General features: G+C 39.1%; 1 protein-coding gene across 1 annotated transcript in view; it reads left to right on the forward strand.

Moving 5' to 3' along the window:
- Positions 1 to 6401: 6401 nt before the first annotated feature.
- The window catches only part of TACR3 (tachykinin receptor 3), a 77555-nt gene continuing 65478 nt past the window's right edge, over positions 6402 to 18478 (forward strand). The window contains exon 1 of the mRNA XM_004703290.2: positions 6402 to 6922. Within this exon, the coding sequence (XP_004703347.1) occupies positions 6402 to 6922 (521 nt within the window). The remainder of the gene's footprint in view (positions 6923 to 18478) is intronic.

Below are 18478 nucleotides of genomic sequence, written 5' to 3' on the forward strand. Positions count from 1 at the left end.
GATCGTGTCTAATGCTAGTGCTTCCTAGAGGGTAAATGCTTTAAGGATGAATTGACTATGTGGTTTGGCATGGTTAATAAGATAGGCTAGCACAGCAAGAGGAAAGGCCTCTGGTGTGTTGTAAGCAAGCACATTGGAAGGTGAGAAATGAAAATGTGGAATTTAGATAATGTGTTAGAGAAGCTCATCTATATTGAAGAAGAGAGCTAAAAGTAGCAACTAAAAGAGAATATGGTTAAACAAATAATAATATAATATAACATATAATAATAAGGGTTACTGGGGGATAGGGTAGAGAAGGAAGGGGACCAAGGGGAGCTGATATCAAAGAGTTCAAGAAGAAAGAAATGTTTTGAAATGATGGTGGCAGCAATCGTACACCGATGCTTGATCTAATTGAATTATAGATTGTCATAATGTCTGTAAGAGCTCCCAATAAAATGGTTTTTAAAAAGAAAAGAAGTACAATTTTAATGGGGGAATCTTATTGTTATTTGTGTTGTTAGTTGACAGGCTTATGTAAAAGAGATCAAACGGCCAGCATTTCTGAGTCTATCACTGTGGTTATTGTGCCAATCCATCACACTGATGGCCTCCCACATCATGGTGAATCCGGGACTTCACCCACCAAGATTAGTCCTCCCTAATTACATGCCCTAAGCAAACAAACCTTTGATTGTGGTTCTAAGGTTTACCATGGCTAATTTTCAGAAATATATTGCCTAATTTTTAGTCCTAGTCTAACTTAGTGGGTAAGCCTCTGCTGGTATTAAAAATGTTAGTGGCTTCCGTGTAACAATACAGAAGCCAGCATAATATGACAAACTAATGAATGGGTGTTGCTCTGGTGTCTATTGGTGCAATATAGGTCAATAGAGGGTCATATCTGTCCTCTGGTATCTCTGTTGCTGCAAGGCAGGGGCAAGACGCATCCATGACCCTTCCCTCATTACCTATTCTACCACCAACTATTCCATGCTACTCGACATCTTTGCTGGCTTCAATCATTCATTGCAAAGAACTCATAGACAATACTCACAATTAAGGGCATCTATTATGAAAGTTAATAGGTCACCACAAGTTGGGCTAAGTAAACAGCAAGGATATGGTCATTGGTTTCCTCAGACAGCTGCTACATCTCTCTTTGGTTCTCTGCCACATGGTAGCCACAACTGTCTCCAGTTTTCAAACTCTCAGCCATGTGGCAGCCAAGTCACTCTCCAATTCTTAGTCTTTCATCCATGGGGTCCCTTGGCCTTGCCTCTATGGGATAGGAAGCCAGTCTGCCTGTCACTCTGTCCCATAGCTCCATAGTTTGGGGTCAGAGAAGGTATCCACAGCCCTGTTGTTGCTCCTCTGAGTGTCTGTGCCATCGTCTATGATGAATCTGCTCTAAGTGGCTTCAGCCACTTCTGACCGAGACCTCGAACGTCTTTGTCCAAGTTCCTCCAGGGTTCTCTCTTCTCTGCCATTGCTTCACAGAATGGCTCATCTTTTTAGCCAGAGGGTGGCAACAAAAAGTTGGACAATCCCCTCTACTAGTTTTACACACACGCTTTCTGCATGGTCACACCCAATTCTTTGATGGGTGTTACAGAGGCATGAGTAGAAGAGCCATATTAAGAAATTTCACCCCACCACTGTTAAATATATCTAAATTTGTAAGTAAAACAGATAAGAGGTTGGAGAAAAAGAAAAGACAGTGTGTTAGTCTGGGTAGACTAGAGAAACAAATTTTATAGACTCTCATATGTGTATAAGAAAGAACTTTATATAAAGAGTAATTGTACATTAAGAAAGCATCCATGCCCAATCCAGATCAAGTCCATAAGTCCAATATTAACCCATATGTCAGATACCAAACTATAAAGTCCTCTTCAGACTCACAAAACACATGCAATGACGCAGAATGCATGAAGATCACAGGCCAGTGGATGTGAAGTCTTGTGGATCCAGTGGCATTGTAAGCATCTCAGTACTGGCAGGGGTCTCCACATGGCTTCTCCAGCTCCAAGACTCTAGAGTAGCTCCATGTGTCTTGTCAGCTGCAATGTCCCGCAGGGAGTGAGTGTGTGTCCCACGTCAAGCAAGCAATTTATCTCCTTAGTGCCTCCAAATGAGGTCATCAAACTGCCACTTGAATGACAGGTTAAACTCCATGCCTTCACTCTTAATCCTGACATTGACAACAGATTATGTAACTACCACATACATCCATGACTGCAAAACATAAAAAAACATGTAGCAAAGAGGATCCATCTTTGGAGGAGAACAGTTACTTTTTCTGAGATAGTAAAACCAAACACACTGCATCAAGTCAATGCTGACTAACAGAGAAGCCCGTGTGGGTTTCTGAGACTGTAACTGTTTATGGGAGTAGAAAGCCCACCCTTTCTGCAGCGAAGCTGCTGGTGCTTTAGAACTGCTGATTGCAGCCCAACGTGTAAACCACTATACCACCAGGACTCTGAGACAGTAGTAAAAGACAAAATGCCGAGTAATGGATGGGATCGTAGTTTTAATTTTGCCAGAGAAATGAGAGGTGTCACAATTTGCTGAGGATGGAAAGGAAGAGGTTAAAAATAGAAGAGAATTTTGGATATGGGATCTGTGTACAGGTGAACATGGAAAGAGTGCTTAGAAGGGAACCGGAATTTAAGGGAAATTTTAGGGGACCAAATAACTGATTGCTTGCTGTTTTATGCTTATCTGCATTCTCATTCTAGAAGTAAAAAATTCAGAGCTTAGGACTGCTCCAGAGTGATTGAAAAATATGTTCAAAAAACAAATAAAAAATAATTCAAAATGAGGCTCAAAGTGTTAATCGATAAGAATTGGTTTTAAAAATTACCATAGCGAAAATTAAGAAATCTGGGATTTTGACAACATTTTCTTCTCAAAAATAACCCCTTCTCTAGTTAGTAACATTACATGAAAATGTACCCTATTATTTGTCTTGAAAAAAGTGCAGCTTCTTAGAAGCAAGGTGGGTATGGCTTGGTCTTGTGTACTTTAGACATGTTATCAGGAGGGACCAGAGGGACCGTAGGCTTGCTTAAGCCAAGGTTCCAAAGGAAGAGGAAGACCCTTACTGAGAAAGATTAACACAGTGGCTGTAAAACAACTCACACATGTGCACAATTGTGAGGATGCTAGGAGAAAACGCAGTGCTCAATTTTGTTGTAAATAGGGTGACGATGACTTGAAACTGCCTTAAAAAAATCTGCAAAACAACTTAATCTGCCATGAAACTCCGTTTTAGCTCACTATTATCTAAAACATGCTAAAGTCACCTAGGGGTTCCTACCATCCTCACACATTTGCGCACGTGCATGTTCATGTGAATAAGTGTGTGAATAGCAATGGAATATTGTCTGATATAATGCCAGAAGTTGAGCCCTTTCAAGTGGGAAGAACGAAGGTCATTGGTCTCTCCCTCTAAAAAGGAATTTCTAAACAGATTTCTATATACCTACTTCTAATTCCATCATTATCACTTAGGGTTTGTGGGGGTGTGTGTGTGGGTGTGGGTGTGTGTGTCTGGCTTGATTGTTTGCTTTTGTTATATCATGCTTATCCATCTATAAATTCAAAGAAAAGGAATTCAAAGCTTATGAATATTCTGTATAGATAAGTCAATCAACAGTATGAACGACATCAATTTCTTCATAACTAATTATCAATCAACCAAAACCAAACTCACTGCCATCAAGCCAAGTGTGGTCCTGGTGGTGTAATGCTGTCTACTGCTGTAATTTTGTGCTGTTAGATAACGAGCCCTGGGGTGCGATGGCTAAGGAATCAGTTGCTGAGAGACCAGTGGTGTGAGATCACCAACCACCCGGAGGAAGAAAGATGTGATGATCGGTTCCCGTAAAGATTGTAGCTTTAACGTCCAACTCTGTCGTGCTATAAGATCAATATGGGTCAGAATCAGTTCAATGCCACACAGTCACAACAAAACATTGGCTAAGTTGTTTGTACCAGACAAGGTCTATTTGTTTATTTAGTTTTAGTTAAATGTTTGGTGAGGGGGCTTAGTTTTATTAGGGTAAAAGAGGCTTTCAATTGTAACTCCACTAATTAAAGATGACAAATAAGAAAGAAGCATTCAAAAAAATGGTTTACCTTAGAATTCGTAAACATGAAGTGTAGTCTTTATTAACTTCACCTATGATTTATCACATAATTTCACAGGCTTCTGTGGGAAAAGTGAGAAGTAATAAGCTTGAGAACTACCATCCTCAGGAAGCAATTGCTTAAAGGAAGATTGTACCAATACAATTATAATCAGGATGTCGCAAACTAATTAATACATTTTAGTCATAGAAATGCCAAGAAGGAAAATTTCTGTACCTGATCAATCAGCCTACATGTCTATTTGTGTAATAATTACAGAAGTATTTTGGCACAATATGCTCTGAATCTGTCCATAAGTCACATACTACCTTCAAATTAAGCAAATACAATTTGCTGCCCATATCCAGCTTACTAGAAAATGTATGTATGTGAAAAGTACTTATGATCACTTATTGAGGTAGGCTACACATCTGGTTTTATTGAGAGTGTTTATTGAATCCATTACTTTGGACAAGCTATCAAGAGAGACCAACAACAATAATACAAAAGTAGACTCACTGCCATCTAATTGATGTCAACTCAAAATGATTCTATAGGACAGGATAGAATTGTGAGTTTTGACTGCAACTCTTTACTAGAGAAAAAAATCTATCTTTCCCTCAAGGAATGCCTGATGGCTTTGAACTGCTGACTTTGCGGTTAGCAGCCCAACTTGAAAACACCATGCTACCAGGGCTCCAGGAGAGACCAGTACCTGGAAAAGTACATCATTCTCAGTATAGTAGTAGGGCAACAAAAAAAAGAGGATGACCCTTGATGAGGGAGATTAGCACAGTGGCTGCAACAATGGCTCAAACATGCAAACAACTGGAGCAGGATGAGCAGTGTTTCTTTCTGTTGCACAAAACAGGGTCGCTATGGACCAGAACAGACTCACTGGTGCAGCACCTAATAACAACAGCAGGATTGAAATGAATTATCCTGCAATTTATAGAAATTTTAAGACCAATTTTCAAGTAAGGAAACTACATTTCAAAGAGTTCAATTGTATTCCAGGAATTCACTGAAAATACACTGAGCCCTAAGTCCCCATACTTCTGTCTCCAGGGTAGTTTCTGCTCTGAACAGCCTGATAAATTGCCTGGGAGCTCAGATCTGAGCACGGAGTACTTACTGCCTGCAGCTTGTCCGAAACAGTGCTCTTGTTCATCTGGTTTCACTGAGCCAAAGTTCAGAAGCCAGGCTCGCTCATCTACCCTTGGAAATGAAGGTTCCTGTGAATACTCACCAGCATGCTCTAGATGACAGTTTTTGAAAACCAAGGCTCCAAAATCCCAACCCACATAACTAAGTGTACGTATTTAAAGTCACTCACACGATGCCTTCATCCTAGAAGAATAAAGAAATCCACGCCTCCACTGGTTCAAGAAATCCTTCTAAACCCATGTCTCTTGGTGAAGGTGGCAGGGTGCTGAAGAGGACTGGTGTCTGGGGATAGCGATTAGAAGAAGCGGGAGGGTACGTCAGTCTGAGAAGTGAGAACGTAAGCACGGTAGCAAACAATTAAATGAAAACCCAGTGTTCCCTACAGGAACATGCAGCACCCTGTAGCCAGAACCTGTAGCAGGCTAGAGCAATGCGTTCTTTAAACAAAAATCTACTGGACTCCTGCCTTAGTCTGTCTGATAAACGAGTTTAACTCGTGCTGAAATAATTACAATAAACCAACATTTTGAGGATCAGGGCCAAAGCACAGTATCGTGAAGCTGAAAGAGGAAAAACTATTTTGTAAACGTTTTCATCACAGCCCAGGAAGACAGCCCTTCCTTGTGCAGCCAGCATCAGCTGCTGGACAATGAGAAAAGAATGAATGAAACCCGGAGGACGGGCTGGAGCAGTGCGATTCATCTTGGGCGCTGAGTGGTTCTTTAGCTTCAGGCCCCCACGACGTCACCAAAGCGGCAGGTCCCCGGAGACTATAAAGCGCGCGGCGCCCTCGCTTCAATGCTCCAACCTGTGTGCTGCAGAGCCCTGGGAGAATCAAACAGGAGCTGAGTTCCGCGCTGAGAACGGCGGGCCCTAAAATCTCTTCTCCCAGTCTCCTGTCTCCCGCCTGCGGGGCTGCAAACTCCGGGAGAAGCGCATCCTTACTCGCCAGTCCCCGCTGTCTCCACTCGGCTGCTCTCCAGCGTCAGAAGGGACCCATCTGCGAGCTCACAAGCGGACAGAAGCCTGTCCCTCCGAAAGTGGCCAGGAGAAGGAGAACTTTGGGGACGCTGGCGGCGGGTGACTAGGTCCCTGCCTGCAGACTTGCAGCAGCGATGGCCTTACTCACAGCAGTCGCGAACTGGACCAATAGCTCGGGGGCTGTAGGTGCAGAATCCTCTGACAACCTGAGTTCCCAGCTCGCTGCAGGGGCTTCTGCGGAGACCGCGGAGTCCGTCGGGGTGCACCTGCTGGTCCTCGGTGGAAACCAGTCTGCCTCCCCGGAACCTCCTCAGCACCGGGCCAACCTCACCAACCAGTTTGTGCAGCCATCCTGGCGAATTGCGCTCTGGTCCCTGGCGTATGGAGTGGTGGTGGCGGTGGCAGTGTTCGGCAACATCATTGTCATCTGGATCATCCTAGCCCACAAGCGCATGAGAACCGTCACCAACTACTTCCTTGTGAATCTGGCGTTCTCAGACGCCTCCATGGCGGCCTTCAACGCCTTAGTTAATTTCATCTATGCGCTTCACAGCGAGTGGTACTTCGGGGCCAACTACTGCCGCTTCCAGAACTTCTTTCCAATCACAGCGGTGTTCGCCAGCATCTACTCCATGACAGCCATCGCGGTGGACAGGTAAGGCAGGGAAGGAGGCGGTAGAAAGGAACAAGGGGATAAGGTTATAAAAGAGCTGAGGGTTGCTTTAATAAAAAGAGAGAGGCTCAGAAAAAAGTTCGTGGGAGAATGTGGCCACAACTGTCCTAAACCCCTAAGCTCCATCAAGGGAAAGACAAACTGGCTAGAAAGGGCTGATGAGTGGTATTTGGCATACCAGGTAGGATAACTTAGGTTCAGTAAAGCCTGCCAAAGCCAGTAACTGTGTAAAGTGGAACCCTGCTAGAGACAGAAAGCTCCACTATTTCCCACTAAGTGAGAGTCAAGGAAAAGCGGAACAAGAGCCCCTTGCCAAGGCAGAAGACCTGCAAGATCTGATAACGGGACACAGACTCAACTAGGTAGCCTGTTAGAATTCCGGCTCTCACAGATTTCATTGTAGAAATACTTACTATTAACCAACGTCCTCAGGTGGCTTTGAACAAATGTGCCAACTTTATCTTTACTGTAAAATGCTTTGGTTTTTCTGTTATTCACAACTCTGGTAGAAAAATAAACTGAGTTGCCACCCCTGTCCCTTTCTCTTCTTTCCTCCCTTCCCTCCTTTCTCCCTCTCTGCCCCACTTCCTCCTGCTCCTCTTGGTCTCTGTTGTTCCTATCTCCTCTTTCTCCCTTGCTGGTTCTCATCCCACTCCTCCCCAACCTATTCTTGCCCCAAAGTCAATATTGACACCCTCTGCTAGCCAAAGGTGATCCCAGCAGGGGCAGGAAACTCCCTCCGAAAGGATGTGGTCAACCTGTAGTTCTGACTGTCTTAGAGTGAAGTGTAACTTTCTTTATTAGACAGAGGTCTTGGTTGTGTCATGAGTTACTGGTTGGGCTGCTAGCCACATACATGGTCAGCAGTTTGAAACCACCAACTGTTTCTTGTGAGAAAGATGAGGTTTTCATAATCCTGTAAAGATTTACAGCGTTGGAAATCCACAGGGGTAATTTTACTCTGTTCTGTAGTGTAGTCTTGAGTGGAAATTAACTTGATATCAGTGAGTTGTTGAAATGTGTAAACCCTATGTCCTGAGGATTGAAATTGAATTTTCATGAAGCCTAAGATTTATAAGAAGCACATTCCATTACAGCTGATTAAGTAAATTTTTAAAGAATGTTTCCACGGCTGTTACTGTGGTGATTCTGAGATGCTTAAATACTTAAAAGAGGCTGAGCAAACCTTGACATTTATTTCCATGTTCACATGCTTTTAAGGGGCATGCTTTCTGTTTTCTCATAGGAAATAGTAGAACATATGCATGCTGTGGAAACACAGCGGTGAATTCTCTGTTACTGGAAGTTGGCTACACTTTAAATCAATATCATGCTGAAAAATAATTCATACCAGATGAGTCCAGTCTCAGCTTTGTGACTGACCAGGATGAAAGGGATGCCATTTTGACTTCGTTTCACAGTTCTCATCTGTGAAAAGAAAACATTATAATATATTTATATTTTATATAGATATATATCATCATGAGAAATAAAAGAAAAGATCAGATTCCTTTTATATGTCTACCTTCTGTGTCTATTATATGGAATAATAAACACAGAGGTCTTGAGAGTATAAATCATAAAAATGATTTTTCTTGTGCTAAGCAAGATGCTTAAATTGGAGGATTGGTGGTTAGTTGCTACTGAGTAGTATAGACAAGTACGCATCAGGTTTTTAAAACCTTTTGAAAGCCAGTCTTTAGCATTTCTCCTTATCTCTGGTCTTCCAAACATATCATTTTTGCTAGAGACACAACTGAGTGAAAAGAATCAATAAAAGCAGCCCCAAGTTGGGAACATTAGAATTGCCTTTAATCTTGATTTGCCAACATAAAAATTCAAAATACCTTTATTTGGGCACCTTCTTTTTGAGTTGTTTTATTTGGGGGTTTGGTTTGGTTTCTTATATGTTGTTTTAATGGGACTAATGGGGAAAGGCATCATTAGCACACATTGTGTTGTAAATTGATTATAAGTTTTTCGAAATGTTAACTATAGAACATGAAATTTTATAAAAATTTGAGCATGTGTCAAATTAATATTTCTATTTTGAGGAAAGATTAGGGCATTTTCATAGTATTCTGCAACATTTATTAAAAACCTGATGTTATCTTGAAGTTCCTTTAAATGATAATGTAATGCTATTTTATTATAGTCACATATCTGTAACTAAATCATGAAAATACTACAAAAATCATGTTACATATAATTTTCAATGACATCAGAAGCATGCCTAAGTCAGATATTGAAATTCACTTTTAGAAATATTATTTAAAACATACTTCTATTTGAATTGTCAATTGATAAAAAGAAATATATAAGTAAATTTTTTTAAGTTTTAGGCTCAAAGATTGTACAATATGAGGTTATTCTAATTCTTAATAGCTTACCATTCCACAGAATCTTTCCATATTTGTGGCTCATTAAACATCAAGTGAAAATAATTGCCCTTGTGGTATTTCAAGTCATTTTACAGGTCAATATTCCAAAGATTGACATTTCCTAGGCAGTCTCTTACACTCAAAATTTAAATGAATCAAGAAACTCTGGGTTGTGATTTCATGGGATTCCTGTGTGAGCTCATATAACTAAGAAAATAGTTAACTGTATTTGCTTTTAAAATTCACATTTAATTATATTAAAATAATAATAAAGAATAATAATCCATAATTATATTGTCTTGATAAAGGAGATCATCATTTATATGGCAACATGACTACTTTCCTTCCTACACTGTTTTCCATCCTCTTTTAATATAACCTCAATTACCCTGGTGGAGTAGTTCCTTACATGTTGGTCTGCTAGCCACAAGATCAGCAGTTTGGAACCATCAGCAGCTCCCTGAAAGAAGCATGAGACTTTCTACTCCTATGAAGATCTAGGGTCTTGGAAACCTAGAGAAGCAGTTTTACTCTATTCGACAAAGGGTTGCTATGAGTTAGAATTGACTCAGTGGCATTGAGTAGTAATAATATAGCATAGGTGAATAGGATCTTTGGTGAGATATATGGGTTCAGTGTTGGGCTGTTAACGTCAAGATCAACAGATTGATCTCATCCGCCCCAGAGGGAGAAATATGAGGCTATCTACTCTCTTAAAGGTGAACAACTCAACAAATCTGAGCAATCCTGTTTCTACCCTATAGGGTTGCTGAGTTGGAAGTAACTGTGGCACTCAGTTGGTGAACCTAGGTGTAAAATACCTTCAACTCACTTTGTTTCAAAGGATTCCCTGATCTTAAAAATAATTCTAGCTTTAACTTCAAGTATAATAAAATGCTTACAACTTGTTATGATTCTTAGAATTTTTAGGCCTGAAAATGATTGTGGCTATTCTTTCAATGAACATTTGCATTCCACAAATTGAGAATTTTAAGTTTATGGCTATTATGTAAATGAAAGTTTTTCCTGAAGTACTTGATATTCTTTCACTACTAGGAATTATTTCATATTATTAGTAACTACAAAATACTTGTATGTAGAAGGTTCAGTGATTCTGCTCTTACCCTGATGCATGTAACCTTCTGTTTTATTATAATTCTTACAAATCTGTTATCTCAGTGGCCATGAAGCCTTTCAGTTTCCACAATTCCATTTTGCCTGCAAAAAAACTACTCATAACAATGTCTACACACAAAAACACCAACAGTGGAATTATTTTCCAACAAAAGATTATTTTTTTCACCAACCTCTTCAAATTTGTCAGTGTAAAATATTATATTCAAGTATACTATATATCTAAAATATGCTCAACTTTCCTGAGTTCTTATAGTAAAACCAGAATTCAAAATGCGACAGTCTAATTTCAGGAGTGTCCCTTTTAATGTCTGCACCATTAAGGAGTGAATGAGCACAGGTTCCATTTGCCATTGTTCTTAGTGCTATTGATGGTTCCAACTAACAGTGATCCTACATACCACAGTGACCCCACGTACCACAGTGACCCCACGTACCACAGTGACCCCACATACCACAGTGACCCTACGTACCACAGTAACTCACAATTACTGCTGTGCCTGAGCCTGCTCTCCCAATCACTCTATCAACCGATCTCATCGAGGATCTTCCTCTTAATTTCCTCTTAAAATTGCGTGTTCTTGCGGTAGTCTGTGATATACTCAAGATTTTTCACTAGCGTCATAATTTAAAGGTACTAATTCTCCAGCTTTTCTAATTCAAGTTCAGCTTTCCCATGCCTAGCAGGTGATTAAAGACACCATAGCTTGGTTCAAGCACACCTTTCTCTCTGAAGTAATCTCTTTACTTTCGAGCATTTTAAAGGGGTCTTGCACAGCACATTTGCGTATTACAATATATTATTATTATTATGATCACTTTTTACAATACATTATTTTTTACTGTTTCCATGAGCGTTCATTGGAGGTCCAAGTATGAGGAAAGCCTTGGCAACTTCAGACTTTTATCTATGTATCATGATGTTGCTTATTGGACCACTTCTAACCATTTTTGTCTTCTTTACACTGAGATGTAACCCATATTGCAGTGTATAGCTTCTAATCACTGTCAGTAAATGCTATATATTCTCTTCATTTTTAGCAAGGCATGTTGTGTCATCTGAGTATCACAGGTTGCTAATGCTTTCTTTCTGTGTTCTGATGCCTCTTTCTCCTTTATATAGTCCATTTCAAGGGTTATTTGGTCAGCATACCAATTGAATACCTTTGCTGATGGAGCCGACCTTGATTCACACCTTTCCCTATTTAAAACACATATCACCTCTTTTCTCCACCTGAACAACTGCCACTTGATTTATGAAAAGGTTTTACATGAGCACCATGAAGTGTTCTGTAATTCACACACTGTTATCAAGAATTGGTTATGACTCACATAGTCCAATTATTTTGCATAGGCAATAAAACACAAATAAACATATCTCTAGTGTTCAGAATCCATCTGACATCAACAATGATATCTTTTGTTCCTGAATTTTTGCCACTTCCCTGTTAAGGCATTACTGCAACAGTTTATTTGGGTTTTTTTCTTCAGCAAAATTTTACTTACATGTGATGCTTATGACATTATTTCATGACTTCCACATTCTATAAGCTATCTTTTTCTTTGGCATGTACACAATTAGGTTCAATTAGATATGGTTATAACTTTAAAAACATGAAAACTTAACACTTGTGTATACATAACATATCTTAGGTATGTTGCTAAATTTTAATTGCAAACATTTTAATTGGGAAATTAATTATAAATGTAAATTTTAGTTAGGAAATCCATTGTAAATGTGTATTTTAATTAGAAAAGCAATATTATAAATAGAGCAGGTACTCTCTAAAATAATACCAGTATCATTATTTTAGTTCCATTGTGGTATAATAATTTTATATATGAGATTTACTACAAAAGAGTTTAATAAGCATTGCTTCCATTATTTAAGTACATTTTTGAAATGTAGGAAGTTTATTTATAACTGAAAAGAGACAACTTTATTTGGCCTAGTGCTTATCTAATTTATTAATTTAATAAGACAATCACAGCTTCTATGCTAGAGAACTTAAAGGGAGTAATTTATTATGTTTTATTATTAGCCCTAAAGCATTAACAAAGATAGCAAAAATCCTTTAAATAATTCCAACTAAGTGACACCTTGATAAACATGATGATCAAAAGTAATATTTACACTAAGTGAACCAAATAACAAATTTTTAGTCAAGTAGACATAAGTTTACCATACATGACACTCTTGTTTTTTGTTAGAAGATTCCATGTCCCTTTTGTTTCACAAGGTTAACTGTTCAGTACTCGGAAACACTCTGGAAAGCTCTTAAAAATGTATTATGAATAAAAATATAAAATGATGATAATAGTGATGCTTTGATTTGGTAACAAATTATTTAAATCTATATTGGTAAATTAGAAATCATTTTCATAGATATTATAAACACTTTAACAAATATTTCAAAATTCTTTAGCTCTCTGTAATTTTACCACCCTCTGCCATTCCAGTGGAGATTATTCTTCTCTACAGAGTGGCATGGCCCAGGATGCAAAACAAATTAATTCTAAAAATTAGTTTTACAATAAGAATTATATCATCATTTAACCCATACCATTAACTAACTGGCTTCAGTCTAAGATAAATTGCTTTGTATCTTTGAATTCTTTGCAGAATAGTAAATAAAACTGTTTTAGAAAGGTTGACTTTAGGAAATTTATTATCAACCATGAATTTTTTATAATTTTCTGTTCTTATTTGATTAAAAATATCCAATTTTTAACCACTAAAAATAATATGGTAGTGAATTATGATCTTCCTTGTTTTTTTTGTTCACCTTAGGGTGTATCTCAGAGGTGTCATGTCACCCTCTTGAAGTTGTGGTATGTTATTCTGTTTTCCGGTAAATGAAATTCAGGATTGATGGACCTATAGGGACAGCCAGGAGAATAATGGTTTGGAGAGGGAGAGGGAGCAGGTACTGTGTGGAGGGTGTGATTTGATTGAGGGGGGAGGGGAGTGGTGTAAAAGAGAGAAGATGTCAAGGATTCCAGGAAGGAAAAGAATGTTTGGAAACTTGTTGTGGTAACAATTGTACAATACTACTTGATGTGTTTGAGCTATGGAATGATACTATGCATGTATTAATTCCCAATTAATAATAAATAATGATAAAAATGTAAAAAAATTATAGCACCATCTCTTAGAAAATTATGAACACAGAAAGGAGTAAATATATAATTAAATATGTGACATTTAAGATTATCGCAATGAGATGTAATCAGAAGTAGTTCTATATAATTAGAAGAATTCCAATTGATATCAAGATTGCATTAACCGCAGTGAAAAAGAATGTGTCAAAAAAGGAATTTAGACCCATCCGAGGAATGACAGATATTGATGGGAAAAGCAACTCAGGAAGGGGGCAGGCAGTAAACATGTCAGGGGGAACACAATCCATGTCTGTTAGTAGTAATAAAAGGGAAGCCCAACCTCCAGTTGGGGGAAAGAATGACTTTTGGGGACACTAGGGGGGGCATGCCTTCGTGGGTATGCACCAAATGGGCCACATTGCCCTGGGCTTCTAGGTGCCTTCTGGGGACCCAGGCTGGGTGCTATGGAATTCTGGGACACTGAATCCTGGATCTTTGGGGCAGGCAGTGTGCTCCAGAGGCTGCATCAGTGAGACCCCAGGTGGAAACTCCACTGGAAACTCCAGCTGGACTCTACCTCGGAGACACCTGTAACCTGAGGACTTAATTCAGCAAATACACGTGTGGGAAACAGAAAGATTTTTCCCAAGTCATCTCCCACAAATATGTTAGACATAGGACACTGCTTGCAGCTAATGGTAAAAGTTACTTCCCTGAAGGCAGTCAGCTGCCAGACTACTGACTCATCCTACCATGGGTAGGCCCGCTCCTTGCTGCCAAGGATGATGAGCTATTTCTCCCTAAAGGCTTGCAGTCATCAATTTGGTTCCTGTAGGTGGAGTTCACACCCTACTGATAAGGGTCTCTATAGTTGAGCCAGAGAATAGGTCAAACTGGCTCAGTGACATCCAAAGTTAGGCTGCCATCCTGAATCTAGGATCCGCCCATCTTGCCACATGTATACCCAAAATCCCTCCTCTTCCTATTGCGTGGATACCCCTAGATCATCACCCCCCATTACTGTATTACCTATAGCACAGCCCTTTCCTGTGCCGTATGTCTTCACCTGTAATTCGGGGGCTTGCATGTCCCCAGAGAATAAAAAAGGCTTGGTTTGCATTAAATCTCTCTCTCTCTCCACATGGACCACCAAGTGAGGCTGAAGTGAGCATTGCTACCATGAAATGTGTCTGACTCCATTATTTCAATGTCTCTCATCTCTCATGCTCTCTATGACTTTACTATAATCTTTACTTATTATTGCTGTACAACTGAGCCTACCGGACCCGTGATGCTGTGCTAGGGGCAGGCTTCCCTCACATACACAGGGTCTGAGGAAGCAGAGGACAGCTGTACTGAGTGGAGGACTGTTGGTGGGCGGACAAACATGGTCTTTCTGTATCAATTCCCTAAGTGCTCTATTTAGATATGCATTATTCCAGCAAACCTGTCACGATATTCTGTTTTATTTTGTGTTTGTTTGTTCATATTAGGGTGTATCTCAGAGGTGTTATGTCATTAGGGGTCACCCTCTTGAAGTAGTGTTATGTATTTTTCTGTTTTTCAGTAAATAAAACCCCAGATTTATGAACTTAACAGGGAGAGCAAGTAGAATAAGGGCTTCAGGGGTGGGGTGTATTGGGGTGCAGGCTAGGGGTAAAAGGAAGACAATGTCAAGGAGTCCAGGAAGAAAAGGCATGTTTGGAAACTGATTGTGGAAGCAGTTGTCAATTCTACTTGATGTGATTGAATGATGGAATGATTTGATATATGTATTACTCTCAATAATAACTTGTGAAAATGGAATTAGAATTTTCAGTGAATATATTTAACAGAAATTATGTTAAGAAACTTAATATGTAAAATAATATGATAAACAAGGTGGTACTTTTTTACTCCTGTAAAGAATTACAGTATCTGAAACTCACATGGGCAATGTTACCTTGTCCTACAGGGTCATATGAGTGGATATTGACTCAACGGAAGTGATTTCTGACTTTATACACAAATAAAAAGTTGTGTTCCTATTATAAAAGAAATAAAGACATAGGATGAAGAACTGAAAAAAAGAAAGAGAAATGCACATATAAAACTGTCGTGGTTGCTGTTAGGTGTCCTTGCATTGGCTTTGACTGACAGTGACTCATAGCACAACAGAATGAAACACTGCCTGGTTTGGGGCCATTCTCACAACTGCTGTTATATTTGATACTATTGAAGAAGCCACTGTGTCAGCTCATTACATGGAGGGTCTCCTCTCTTTTGTAGCTGCCCTACTGGAGCATGGTGGTGTAGTGGTGTTCAGTGGGCCTGCTATTAGTAAGGTCAGCAATCGGAAACCAGCAGACACTCCTGGGAGAACGATTGGGCATTCTGCTCCAGTAAAAGGTTATAGTCTTGGAAACTCACAAGGGCAGTTCTACCCCATCTTATAGGATCATTATGAGTTGGAATCGACTCGATGGCAGTGAATTAGTGTTTTTTTCTTGGTTACGTTAACACGGATGATGTCCTTTTCCAAGGACAGGTCTCTCCTGATAACATGTTTAAAGTACAGAGTAAAATGAAGTATAACCATCTTGGCTTCTAAGGATCATTCTGGTCATACTTTGTCCATCAGGCTTCTTACATTCTATCTCCCTACTTTTTCACCTGCAATATAGACCCAAGACACTGTTTCATTTCTCTCAAAACACTTTATCTACGGCGGCGTCTTATGAAATTTGATTGCTTTTGAGGCATTTCATTGCTTACCTTACTTGAACTTTCAATAATACTTCTCACAGATGGGCGACTGTGTATTTCCTGAAATTCTCATTTTGATTTTCAACTTTTCTCTTCTCAAATATTCTTCCAAGACTCCCTTTTTGATTCTCTCTATATATAGTGAAAAAATACATAGGGCCCTCAATGTTAAATTCTAGGCTTTGTTTTTCTCTTCTTATTTCTCCCAAATAATTTCATCCGGATCAATGATTTAAGGAATCACGTTTGAATAAATAGTTGATTTCTTTGCCTATCCAACTTCATCTCATGTTGTGAGTCCTGGAGATTAGTCACCGAGATGCTCTGTCAAGTGCCTCAATGCATTATGTTCTCTTTTTATTTTTGGTAGTGCTCTTTTGCCTTCAATGCTCTGCTTATAGTTCTTCCCTATTAAATCTACAGCTCTTTTGGATAACAGCTCAAGTGTCATTTCCACAGGGAAACTTTACAGGGACCTCCCAGTTAAAAATGGACACCACTTAAAGATTCATTTAAAAATCTATGAATCTAATATATTATAGCATTTATAAATTGAGTTTTGTTTTATTTAATAACAGCTTAAATAATGTCTTCAAATAGTGTTGTAAGCACTATGAAGTCAGGTTTAATCTTGATCTTAATCATCTCCATATTCTTCTTCCAATCACAATGGTTTGTATATGGTAAGCACACAACCAATATTGTGGAGTAATTGAATCATATTTTATTTACTTAAGTGAACAAAAATTAAAGTGTGTAAATTTTACTTGTCACTCATTAAAATTAACAGGGGCATTTTTACACATACTTTTAGATTGAACCTAATGTAAATATTTTTTCAATTTAACAAGGGCTTTGTTTTTAGTGCTTAAGAATCTTTAGATTTATATTGAGGCTTTCTTCATCCACTTTCAATAAGCAAATGGCAAGGTTCTTTTCCAGGTGGCACACTTGAACTAGTGATCTAGTAAGTTACACAAAGTCTACAGGTCAATCGGTAATATTGTGACTAGTTGAATCTTTTCTTTCCCTTATGTAGATCAGACAGGGTAGCAGAAGTTGGCTTAGAAAGGGAAGAAAAAAAGACTAAGGAAAATGAGCAAGTCAGCCTCATATTTGTTCTTTCTTTTTGCTTTATATAGATCAAATAGCCCAATAAGTATTCTTTTTTATGGAGTAACAATGCTGTTATTGTTAGGTGCTATCAATCAGTTTCAACCCCTATTCACCTTGTGCACAACAGAATGAAACACTGCCTGCTCCAGCTCCATTCTCAGAATGGTTCCTCTATTTGATCCCATTGCTGCAGCCATGGTGTCAGGATTGCCTTCCTTTTGTTGCTGCCCCTCTACTTTACCAAGTATGATGTCCTTCTCCAGAGACCGGTCTCTCCTGACAACATGCCGAAAGTGTGCAAACCAAAATCTCACCATCCTTGACTGTAATGAGCACTCTGGCCTTACTTCTTTGAACACAGAGTAGTTTGTCCCTTAGCACACTGTGGTACTTTCAACACTCTTCCCCAGTACAGCAAATCAAATACATCGATTGGTCTTCAGACTTCCTTATGCAGTGACTAGCTTTCACATGCATATGAGACAAATGAAAATACCACGGCTTGGCCAGGAACGCTTTAGTCCTCAAAGTAACTTCCTTGCTTTTCAATCCTCCAAAGAGGATTTGTGTAGCAGATTTTCCTGCAATGAATCATTTGAATTCTTGATTGATGTTCCATGAGCACTGAGTATGGATCCAAGCAAGACGAAATCCTAGACAGGTTCAAACATTCCCCCATTACCATGATGTTACCTATTGTTGCAGTTGAGAGGATTTTGATTTTCATTTCATTGTCATAATCTGTACAGAAGGCTGCAATCCTTTATCTTCAATAGCAAGAGCTTCAAGTCTTCATTTTCAGCAAGCAAGGTTGTGTCATCTGATTATTCCAGGTTGTTAATAAGTCTTCCTTCATTGCTGATGTCAGACTCTTCTTCACATAATACCACTTCTGTATTAGTCTGGGTAGACTAGAGAAGCAAATTCAGGAATACTCATATGTGTATAAGAAAGAGCTTTATGTACAAGAGTAATTGAATATTGAGAATATGTCCCAGCTCAGTCCAGAGCAAGTCCATAAGTCCAATAGTATCCCATATGTCTGATACCAATCTATAAA

The sequence above is a fragment of the Echinops telfairi genome, unplaced genomic scaffold, assembly GCF_000313985.2.
Source record: "Echinops telfairi isolate 266 unplaced genomic scaffold, ASM31398v2 ScPeMD7_7468;HRSCAF=8506_0, whole genome shotgun sequence".
NCBI lineage: Eukaryota > Metazoa > Chordata > Mammalia > Afrosoricida > Tenrecidae > Echinops > Echinops telfairi.